Raw genomic sequence first — 11,667 nt, 5'->3', positions numbered from 1 at the left:
AAGAATGAAACGTGAAAGCAAAAACAGTACTTTAAAAATGTGCTCAAAAAAGGAAGTAAGCCGTTGTTTAAGAGAATAAAAAAAAAATCTTAGTATACATGGACATTTACGGAAAGAGATAGAGCGAGTTTCTTGTGTATAAAAAATAAAGAAAGAAATTACAAATCAGTAAACTACATCAAAAGGATTTGTTTCAGCATCCGTGATGAAGGCCCAGGTAGGGTTTTATTTCAACATTTTGATTAAACGGGCAATCAGTATTGGATCAAATGTACTGTATTCCCGATGTTTAATTTGAGATAATAAATATATACATTCAAGTCAATGCATGGGACACACTTCTAGCGTGTTTTCTATTTGGAATTTCCCTTCCTGTTCTATACACACCAATGGAAATGCCCAGAATCAAACTGACTTTACTTTCATGGAAATGGCAAAGTTGGAAATGTGCTACGGAGTAGCGGTTCAAGGCGAGTCGCATCATACATTTACTGTAGTGCTGCACGCTTGCTGTCCACTGAGTGCGTGGTGTGTAATAGAAATATACGCTAGAATCTCCATCATATTGGGAAACAGTTTGGAGGAACGTAGCACTAAACTCTCAAAGTATATAACAAATATTCTCTTCAGCTTGGGATCCTCATGCAACAAATAAACAACAAACAATTACCCAAATCAAAAATGAAGAAGTGCACCGCTATTTCTCCAAACAGCACAGGAAACTTCATCATCCCTTTGTGCGCACCACTCTTACACATAACACGGTCAAGCATGAGGATCCCAAGCTGTGGAATTTTCTAAACGTCTCTATTAAGAATATATGGAATCTACAAACATTCAAACAAAAATATAAGGCTAAATTATCAAATAGGTATATAAATTCTACTTAATTTTATTCAGTTTCTATGCCTTACAGTGTTACAAGACTTACTGTTTCATGTATGTTCGGCCTCCATAGCCTGTGCATTTAGTTTGTGTATTCGCGCATGCGCAGTAGTGACATAAAGGTCGTTCGGCTGAAAAAAAATATTCAAGCAGACGACGCCTATGGGTGCATGGTGACCCATGTGAGGAATTTGTACTGCAATAACTGTTGAAGACCTCATGTGTGAATAAATGGCCAACAATCTATCAAACGGTGATATTTAATAGCTTCTGGTAAGAAATATCTCCGGAAAATTATCAAAGAAAGTGGAAAATGTCAATTTTACGACAGGATAATTATGAAAGAATTATCGATTTTTCACTTAAGTTTGTGTTTTATTTTCAAACGTTTGCCGACTTTACCTTCGAATAACCTTGATGACTAGTAACTCTTATGAAAAAAAAGTTGATCACTTCTAGGACGAAAACTTTTTTTTGAAAATCACTTTTCCGTGCTTTTCACCTTACCTAGTGCCCATTTTTCACACTTTTGTTGAATTCCCCTCAAATCATCGGTGATACTGTTTGTAAAAGTGGTAAACCGTTTGTATCTATCAGCTCAGTTTTTCAAGACCGAGAGCATTTGTTTGAAATGTGGTTCATTTTTCATGCGGATTCAAATGTTCGCACTGAGTCTGACGACGTTCCAAAATAAGATGTCCGGATTTTGGGCGAGGCATTCACGTACACGCACATATACCTGAATACAGGTGTGTTCTTGTCGTACAACGACGTCAAATTCCCCGAATTAAAGGCACAAACAAAAGCTTTCCGTTATCATTCATATATGCGGTTTCCTTTTTCATGATACTTTCCCATGAGAGCGTTCATAATATTCCTCACCACTCACAAGTAGCGAAATTGTAGGGAAAACCCGGCAAAACTAAAAAAAATCCCCTCAAAAATGTTGACTTCACTTCCAGCCTGTGACTGTTACTTTGGAGGTGCGTGACAAAGACGTGCAAAATATTGACAGAAAATGGTTTTCTGTAGTGTACGAGTTAGCAACTGGACTTTGAGTGTTTAAATTCTAATCGGTATGGAAATGAGGGGCAAAGAACTTTATCGGAGCTTGATGTTGATCGATTATTTTTGGGGTCCACCTGCCTTAGTCAAAAGCCATTTACTGGCTTCTGGCTGTAGTGGGATTCAGTACACATGCGCACCAACTAATTGAGTGGCATGAGCATACGTGTATTAAATGTGTATTATTCCTACTCAGGGTTCCTACTATACTCGACAAGCACGGCTTCTATGGGACCCCAACCCCATCTATACCTACATTAAGCCTACAGTTATGTGAAAAAAAGAATGAAAAGAATGAATGACTGAATCGTGGCTACGATCCCTGCATTCTGTCTGCCAAACAATCTCATTTTGAAAAAAAAATGGTTTAATGCTAATGGGCTCAGCAGAAAATATCACTTGAATTAGAGCATTGCACCCTTAAGACCGTTTCAGCAGTTTCCGCGACTTTGTCTCTCACTTTGCAACTCAGACGTCCAAGCCAAAAATAAAATACCTCCTTAAGCAAAGCTCACTTGAATAAAGAGTACATTTTGTATTTGGTTTTCCCCTTTTTAGTTTTTTGTCTTGTTAACGTATCATCCTCAATATAAGATTGATAATATTTTACCTAATCATTCACTGCTCTCTGAATCTACATGTAACCGAACTTTTCGCCGTGTAACGAAGCCACGTGTGAAATTTTACATAACTCGAATAACCAGCCAATGTTTTTCTTTATAGTAACTTTCTTTGAAGCGATTAAGAACTTTTCAGGCAATCCTTTATAGAAGTGCGAATAACAGTCAGCTTGATATCTTCTTCCGTGTTCATGTGTTGCTTTAAACTTAAATACCCATGAGTTACCTTTTCAGTTTTTCTCTGCTTAATGTGGTTAGTTTTGTCGGTCAATACTACATTTCCACTGATACGTAGTATTTCAAGACAATCTTTCATTGACGGTTCTACTAAAATTGGTACAAGATGGGATCGTCAAGACCGCAAACAGTGGACTGGACCAAGCCCGTGGTGGCAAAAATACTCGCAATTAACCCTCACTCTGTGGGGATGCTACGATTCTCTCACGATACAGACTTTCGTAATACTTCATGCTCTCCTCAGCGCAGGCCCGCACATCTTCCGCGAGGCTCGCTGGATCTGGGACAGGGCCTGGCTTGTCGAATCGTTTGCTCTCGAAAGCGTGCTTGTAGAAGTCCAATAAACCGTTCGACACTGACAGAACCTTACACATGATCCACGTATTGGTGATTTCATCTCCCGGTTCCCAGTACAGGAGCTTGCTAGAGTACGGCATTCCCATCCTAGCGCAGTACGTGGACAAGATCCCTGCCGGATCCTGCAGCAGATCGTCGGCGTCCAAGATGGCAGGATGAGGGTCGATGTTCTCCTTGACGTGCTGCACCAATTCGAACAATTCTTTGAAGCCCCTTCCCGGAGGAAATATAAGCGAAGGTAAGGCACGCATGTCCGGAAAATCGCCCATGATAACAGTGAGGTGCTTCTTCCAAGAGCGGAACACCTTGTAAGGATGGCGAATGAGGAAGCTGTACTTGAATCCACGAGGCAGCAAGTCGTAACGGCCGTCGAGGTACTGAGCCTGATCTCGACAAAGCAAAACTTTCTTGTCGGGATAAGAGGCTTGTAAGATCTCATCCCGGATCCCCTTAAAGGACATGGAAGACGGAGCAAGCCCCCCCAATTCTGCCTTTTCACCTTCTTCGGCGATTCTCTCACGTAGTGCAAGAACTTTGGTCAAAAATATGTCGTTTGGATCAGGCTCTGGTCGTATCGCTTGGGGTCCATAGTAGAAGGCAGTCGCATAGGGCTGGTTCACAATTTGAATCCCGTCGACGTAGCTGAGACACTTTAGCACGGCTGTCGACATGCTGCGAGTGACGCCCCATAGAAACACGCGTTGAAGTTCATCGGTCATTGCTGCAACGCTACTCAGTGTAACAGGATTCGTGAAAACACACACACAGTGCCGGAGTGACGACTATAATCAGTTTCCAAGTTGCTTTAAATTACAGCAACCTTTCTTCGGGACACCTTTCCGTATTTCAGTAAATTAAAACACACAACGATCTAGCAAAGGAAGGTCCAACTGGTTAACCCTGTAACTTGGCTAGGCTTCTTATGGTATGCGCTCTTACACGCTACGGCCATGGGCATAAAGAGACTCACACTGGAAGTTTCACACGATTAAATATGGTCAGTTCACTGGTTCCCGGTGGTCAGTTCATCATTACCGCTCGTACGCTGCACTGGAAAAAAGGGCAAGGGTCATTTGAACATAAAAGGAATCGTTTCACAGTGCGTCCTGAGCGGGCGCTCTTCTCTGACATTTGTTTGCGTAGTGAATGTTAAATACGCAATTCAGCTAGAGCTCCGATTTTTATCAATTCTTTTCAAGTTTGAGTTAAATTTTGTCCAGGGATGGATGTGAGAAAGATCTTTCAATTGATGAAATTCGTCTGTGGACCGTGCCCCGATGGAAAGAACTTTTCAGGAACAACAACATATACATGCTGTATTTAGATTAATCAACACTTAATCTACCTTAATTTGTATTAAATTGCCTGATAGTTTAAACTCATACTTATTTAAAATGTCAGTTTTCTTCCATTTTCAGTTTCATTATATCTTAAAGATACTGCTTTCTGTGAAGATTTCCTGGAGTGAATTCCATACACGAATGTGACTAGACACAAACCCTATGAGGCTGGTCTGATAAGTGTTTTCTAAGAAATGCTTCGATTTTCTCACAGCTAAATTTGACTTTTTAGGACATATTACTGCTTTCTGGGGGCTGATAAGGCCCTGCATGGGAAAGTTAGTGACATTTGTATGCGTTTGATGTACAAAATGACCATTGCTATAAAGTTCATTCGCGCACGCGCAGTTCGTAATTACTTCTTGGGGCATGCTTTACGCTCATGGCATTATTTGTAGGCTGGACGAAGAGTGAATTGGCCATTTTATGTCGTCGCAGCATGAGTAGTTATTAATAGTGAGGCAATCAGTTGCAGGCTAAGAATGAACACCTTTAGATAAGTTAAGTAAGAGGAACTGGATGCACAACCTTGTATGTTCCAACAAGGTTGCGTGGGCATTAGATAAATAACATAGACAACGTGGTTAAGCAACAAAGGCAAATTAGGAATGGGCACTCTTTGGTTTACTCAATGCTTGTTTAGAGTTTTTAAGGTAGCTAGGGTTGTACCAGACTCTTAAGAATGACGGCACTCAGAGGCAGAAATTGGTTTTGCAGTGCTACTTCTATTTACATTATTTGACAATACGCTTTAGTGTTACAGCAAGAGTTGGTCCAGAGCTGGGGGTAGTGATCGTGATCATGCTACATGTGTGTATTTGTGCATGTGCGTTCTTTGTAAGTCGGTGGCCCTCTTTCGGTAGCCGAGAGTCCTTGCCTTTAACCTATCCTATAATTCAGTTTACGTATTACATATAAGGTTTACTATAATTAATGAGTAACAAAACCAATGATAAGCTGTGGCAAAAGTTCAGAGAATGGTCTGACCATGAGCTGTTTGTGTTCGTGCGTAATCACTCTTTGTAAGTGCAATGGCGCAAGTGGCAAAGTTCATCTGAAAAGATGCCATCATGACCCGGCCGTGGCCACCATGCTCTTTCGAGATCTGCTGAGTTTATTAACTCCGGAGAGCGTTGACCTTTATGTGAGAAAGTCAACTGACCTTGATCTCAGGTGACCCGTTTTTTGTATGGCCGATATGCAAGGCACGGTTAGCAAAAAATGCTCAAACTGTAAGGGTCTGTGTGCTGCATGCATTATATACCCCCTGACCTTTGCAATCCTGCAGCTGATCTGTGTAAATAATACGAGTTAGCTTCAACATTGTTGTTTCTCAAAGCGTGAAAGTTTATATGTTCTTTTGTGAAGATGAAGCGGACTGTTGCGACCGTTTCACGTCTACTACAAGACTACGTTTATCATAGAATCCTGCATGGAACTGGTTTCATAAAGTTGACCGGGACAGTCGGGAGTTCATTTGGCAATCATGGAAAAGGGATCCTATATTTAAATGCAGTAACAGAAACGATGTATCATCAAGCATCATGTTATAATTACTATTAGTTTATCGCATCAAGTGCAGTATGTACAATTTCACTTAGATCTATGGTTCATGAGTTTGACACCCGCTTCTTACCCATTGCACGTTAACTTTTTAGTCTCCCAGCCAAATTCGCTAGTCTTTTTCCAGTCGGTGTTCTGAGTCACTGCTTGCAATCGCTGGGCGTTGAAAATATAGACCCTATTTACGTAGAGGCCATTTTTTATCTTATTCCCAAATCTGTTTTATATGTTGCAAACTGTCGATTAGGATGGCACCAGACTGTTTTATAATTCTGTGCATTCCAAGCCTCCCCTTCATTAATTTTCAGAATCTGGCAAGGTGTTCCGTGTGTTCAATCATGAATTCGAAATTATTCATTGTATTAGAGTGGACAGGTGCAAATTTTTCACGAAATTTCATTTTATTGCTTTAATTTTTACTCTCAACATTCAAAAATGGAGAGTTAACCTCGCTTTCAAATCCAATATGGCCGGCCTCGTGAATAAAGTCTATTGTCAGACGCGACAGGCGTTGTGAACATCCCATCCGCGGTTGTGCAAGCCACAATGGACACACATACAAAATCCATGAAGAAGCTAGTCCACTGCTGTCAGGCGTATAGTGTTGGGCCTTGCACGCTCTTAACTTCGAGCTGGCCTGATCTTTAGGAAGAGGCTGCAAAGGAGGAAGTCAAAAAGGACCAGGAAGCCAAACTTGCGTCCCCCGACGTAGCCTGCCAGAACACCATGCCAGTGATCTGCTTGCAGTTTCCGCTTCGCCCATTTACCACTTCGCCCACCCGCCACTTTGCCCATTTGCCACTTCGCCCACGCGCCACTTCGTCCACGCGCCACTTCGCCCCGCTGTACATGTACATATCCGACAGAATGCACCGCCGAATCACGTACCTTAACTTCACTTATAAAAGTTGAACATTTTGAGTATCACGGCTTTTTAACAAGTGTCATACCAGCAGAATGATTACGTATATGGAGAGAGTATATATATGATGGATGATACATGTATGTGGCGACCATTTTTTGGCGGGGGGGTCACTGCAACAATTTAAATTTCCAGAGGGCGCTGTTTCACCGCAGCAAAGTTTCTGGACTGTATCGCCAGTGCCAATTTATGACACACGAAGGAGTAAATTTCTGGACAAATCGCTCTAATTTTGACATGATCAAACCTCATCAGCTCTGCAAAGTGAATTACAGTCTGTGGCCTGGAATCGATACAGTTGTTTATGTTTGTAATTGATGACGCAACTTTTATAAGTGAAGTTTAAGGTACGTGCCTCGGCGGTGCCTTCTGTCGGATATGTACATGTACAGCGTGGGCGAAGTGGCGCGTGGGCGAAGTGGCGCTTATGGGCGAAGTGGCAAATGGGCGAAGTTGCGGTGGGCGAAGTGGCAAATGGGCGAAGATGTAAATGTGGGCGAAGTGGAAAATGGGCGAAGTGACCGACACCCCATGCAAGTGTATGTACTCGCTGACAGAGGCTTATTTATATTTTAAGGACAACAGGAAAAGTTTTCATTTGGGCTGAAAATGTGACTCTCAGAAAACTGTCACAATATCAGTGAGCAGTGACGTCACCCACAATGGGTCTTCTGGCTACGTTGTCGATGACGTCATCTGTCACCAGGCCTCTTTTTTTATATAACGGGTCTTGCCCTTTTGCTCATCAGGTGCAGCAGCTTGTTTTTGATGTGAGGAGGGAGGCGTTCCACATCCGACAGGTGGTGAGGGAGGACACGGAGGAGCTTATCCACACTCCTGAAGGGAACAAGTAAGTGAACCAATTGATTGTTACTGTGCTCGTTGTGAATGCCAACTACTATGAGACTATGGCTGTGCCTCACATACCTGGCTGTGGCTTGAGATCAAGCAAGAGTCAATGGTCAGGCCTGCAGCGAACTACCGTAGAATCATTTGATTTCAAGCTGTGGCCAGTCCTAAGTAATTTGAACTTGGTCTCATTTCGCAGCGAAATTGCCAACCTTGGACTTTAATTGCTCAGCGCAGAAAATGTTTACTTTGCAAAGACTGGTTACCAGCCCAAAATAATGGTTTATGTGTATGTTGCTTGTGACTGGTTCTCTGCCAATTTTGGCTCACCCTCATGTATCATCAACCTGCTAAGTAGAATATTCTTCTAGTAGGTTTATGAAATTGGGGTTGAAATGGTTGTAAGTCAAACTATGGTAGTTTTCAGAATATTGATTTGCTGTAACTGATCAACCCAAATCGGAGGATTTAGACCTCATTTGGTTAACAGATATACACATGTATCATGTACTGCCCTATGCTGCACCACGCTTTGGTGTTAAAATTATTGTCATTGCTACTGTGATCATCACTACACATTACATTACCACAAGGGCCTGATTGCAAAACACTGTTCAGATGGAAATACTGACGGGATCAACTGTAAAATTGTGACTGCATAATGCTGATCTCAACGAAAACCACCATTGACATTCTACGTGGACACTTTGAGCACCCCGGAAGCGTACTTATTGGTACTTACATGACGTTTAAAATGATCGGGATTAAATCTGTGTAGTTAAAAATTGCATCTTCAAGACAATTCAGAGCCCAAATTTTCAGAGGAGAAAAGTAAGAACTGCAGTTTGCATAAGTGGATTAAAGTCATATGAAAATTGTGTAATATCAGGCCTCATAGTCTTTGTTTTCACAGATGTCTTTACATACACGTGTGCATGCATGAGTGTTAAAGGTCAACTGGTCACGAATAATGCAGAGATAGCCCCAGACTGTGGCTAGGTGTAATATCATGTAGGCCTAGTAGGCTTCCTATCATGTACCACATAACCAGTACTCCTCATAACAGGCCGAACAATTACGTAGATACATCATACATGTAAATAGTAGACGGTATCACTGACCTACTGTCATTTCTGTCATGCATTCAGGCCCCATACTAGCATGGTGTAAAAAGAAAAAGTTGGGCTGGATAACCACCATGACCACCGACCACTAGCACTGGCAGATACGGGTCCAGTGTGAATGTGCCCAGCATGTACCAAAGTCACTGTGTAAGAAAAACAAGTAATTTTATACCAGATTCACGCAGGAAAACGAAAATTTTTCGCGATGTGAGGGGCCACCATCTTTCTTTGTTCTGCCGTCCACGCGAAAACAAGATGGCGGCCGGTTGGGCTGCACGAACAGAATCGACATCGTCGCTCAAATTTCCACACTCAAATATCATTCTAAATAAATGTTATATAGTGAATATCGTCATCCAATCAGCCTGGGAGCGAACGGCCAAAAGGGATTTTTTTGTGGGCGGGAAAACGCAGGATCTTTTCATTCATATTGGGGTCACAATTAATGGGGTAAACATTAAATCACGATGTTTTTGAAATGGTTACGTATTTAATGTTATTTTAAAATACTCATGCGTGAACTAACTGTTTTTTATTTCTGTTACCCTTTATAAGCACTGCACCCTTGTGATAGTTTTTCAGCACATGTTCACTACTTTCTTTTCAGCTCAAACAATCAAGCTGAAAATACAATAATACCACAAGCTAAACTCACTTAAATAAAGAGTACATTTCTTTTATAATTTGTTGTATTTTTCCTTTTCTGGCAGTAACAATGCCAGATCTATATTTTACCTAATCACAGCTCTCTAAACCTACATACAGCCGAACTTTTCTGCCATTAAACGAACCCACATGTGAAGGTTTTACATAAATCGAAGCAATCAAAGTTTTTCATCATAGTGACTTTCCTTTGAACCGATTAAGAACTTTTCAGGCAGTCCATTACATAATTTCAAACTGCGAAGAACCGTTAGACTGATTTCGTCTTCTGTGGAATAGCTAATGTTTAAGTAGTAAACTTAAAAACGCCCTTGAATATCCATCCTCGTCATTTTCTCTTCTTAATGTAATTCGTTTCGTCTGTCGTTAGTCCATTTCCACCGAGGCGTAGTACCGGTATTTCAAGGCGGCCTTTCCTTAGTGTTTCTGCAGAAATCGGTACAAAATGACACAGTCAAGACCGGGAGACTGGACTAGACTAAACCTGTGTATGGGAAAGTACTCAAACTTTTAAAACCCTCACTCTACGGATGCCGTGATTCTTTCACGATACAGACTTTCGTAATACTTCATGCTCTCCTCAGCGCAGGCCCGCACATCTTCCGGGAGACTCGCTGGATCTGGAATGGGGGTGGGTTTCCCGAACCGCTCACTCTCGAAAGCGCGCTTGTAGAATTCTTGAGATTCATTGCACAAGACGATTTCCTTACACATGATCCACGTTTTGGTGATTTCATTCCCAGTCTCCCAAGACAGCATCTTGCTTGAGTATGGAATTCCCATCCTGGAGCAGTAAGTCGATAAGATCCTGGCCGGATCCTGCAGCAAATCGTCGGTGTCCAGGATGGTGGGATGAGGGTCGATGTTCTCTCTGACGTACTCTACCAAATCGAAAAGATCTTTGAATCCGCATCCTGGAGGAAAAGCCAAGAGTGGCAATTCGCGCATGTTGGGGAAATCGCCGAAAATGCCGAGGAGGAGCTTCTTCAAAGAACGAGCCACCTTGTAAGGATGACGAATGAGGAAGCTGTACTTGAAGCCACGAGGCAGCATATCATATCGGCCTTTGAGGTAATGCGCCTGATCTCGGCAAAGAAGAACCTTCTTGTCGGAATATTGGGCTTGCAAGAGATCGTCCCGGATCCGCTCAAGTGACATCAAAGACGGAGCAAGCCCCCGCACCTTTGCTTTTTCACTGTCTTCTGATAGTTTATCATACGTTGCGACAATTTTGTTTAGAAGTTTGTCGTTTTGATTTAGTTCAGGCCGTTCTGCTTGGGGTCCAGTGTAGAAGGCAGATGCGTAGGGCTGGTTTACGATTTGAATTCCCTCGGCGTAGCTTAGACACTTCAGCAGGGCCGTCGACATGCTTCGAGAGATGCCCCAAAGAAACACTCTTTGGATGTCATCGGCCATCTTGTTGTTCTCACATAGCAGAGAATACCTTCACGGGAGCATCCAAAATATTAGGTTGTGTTTGATATCAACATTGTATCAGCCATGATCAATTTCTCAAGTTCTACATAGAATTGCCACTTCCGAACAAGGAACCAGCGACTACATGACACAAGCGTCTGTGAATGGGACAGGAGGCGCTCAGTAGTTTCCATGGCTGTACTGTACGAGTACACGTACATGTACATGTACTGTACAATGTATGTCAATACTCAATCCAGTAAGAACATTATCATGGTACATACGCAAGTGGCAAAGTTCGTCTGAAAAGGCAGCTGCCATGACCCTGGGCGCCATGCTCTGCCGGGAACTGCCAGGTTCATTGATTCCAGAGTGGGTGACCTTTTACTGAAAATAAAGATTTCAGGCATTCAGTGGATATTAAGTTCAAATGAGGGCGCTGTTCAAGCTGCTGCCACATCTCCTTTTAAATTTTAAATCTCGTTTCTTCTGAAGTTGGCATTTCCATCGTATTTAAATCTTCGTGTGATGTGATTTGTACTTGTCTGTGGAATTTAGTTTGCTGTATTTTGTGCAATTTGGACCGTTTTGAGTAATTTTTCAGTAGATGGTTTTCACCGTCACGT

The 11,667-nt window shown here is 42.1% G+C and overlaps 2 protein-coding genes across 2 annotated transcripts; both read right to left on the bottom strand.

Annotated features, from left to right (window-relative positions):
* Positions 1 to 187: 187 nt before the first annotated feature.
* On the bottom strand, positions 188 to 4,156 carry LOC110981496 (uncharacterized). Its single transcript, XM_087146515.1, has one exon. The coding sequence runs from the start codon at positions 3,881 to 3,883 to the stop codon at positions 2,978 to 2,980; it is 906 nt and encodes a 301-aa protein (XP_087002641.1). The 5' UTR covers positions 3,884 to 4,156; the 3' UTR covers positions 188 to 2,977.
* A 5,276-nt stretch (positions 4,157 to 9,432) lies between these two features.
* Positions 9,433 to 11,358, bottom strand: LOC110981482 (uncharacterized). The gene has a single exon (XM_022239084.2). It carries the CDS (start codon positions 11,039 to 11,041, stop codon positions 10,145 to 10,147), a length of 897 nt encoding a protein of 298 aa, XP_022094776.2. The 5' UTR covers positions 11,042 to 11,358; the 3' UTR covers positions 9,433 to 10,144.
* Positions 11,359 to 11,667: the final 309 nt, after the last annotated feature.

This window comes from Acanthaster planci, linkage group LG15 (assembly GCF_054643075.1).
Source record: "Acanthaster planci isolate LZ-2023a linkage group LG15, COTS_SCS, whole genome shotgun sequence".
Lineage (NCBI taxonomy): Eukaryota > Metazoa > Echinodermata > Asteroidea > Valvatida > Acanthasteridae > Acanthaster > Acanthaster planci.
Note: the sequence above shows the minus strand (reverse complement) of the source record. Positions and strands in the feature narration are given on the sequence as shown.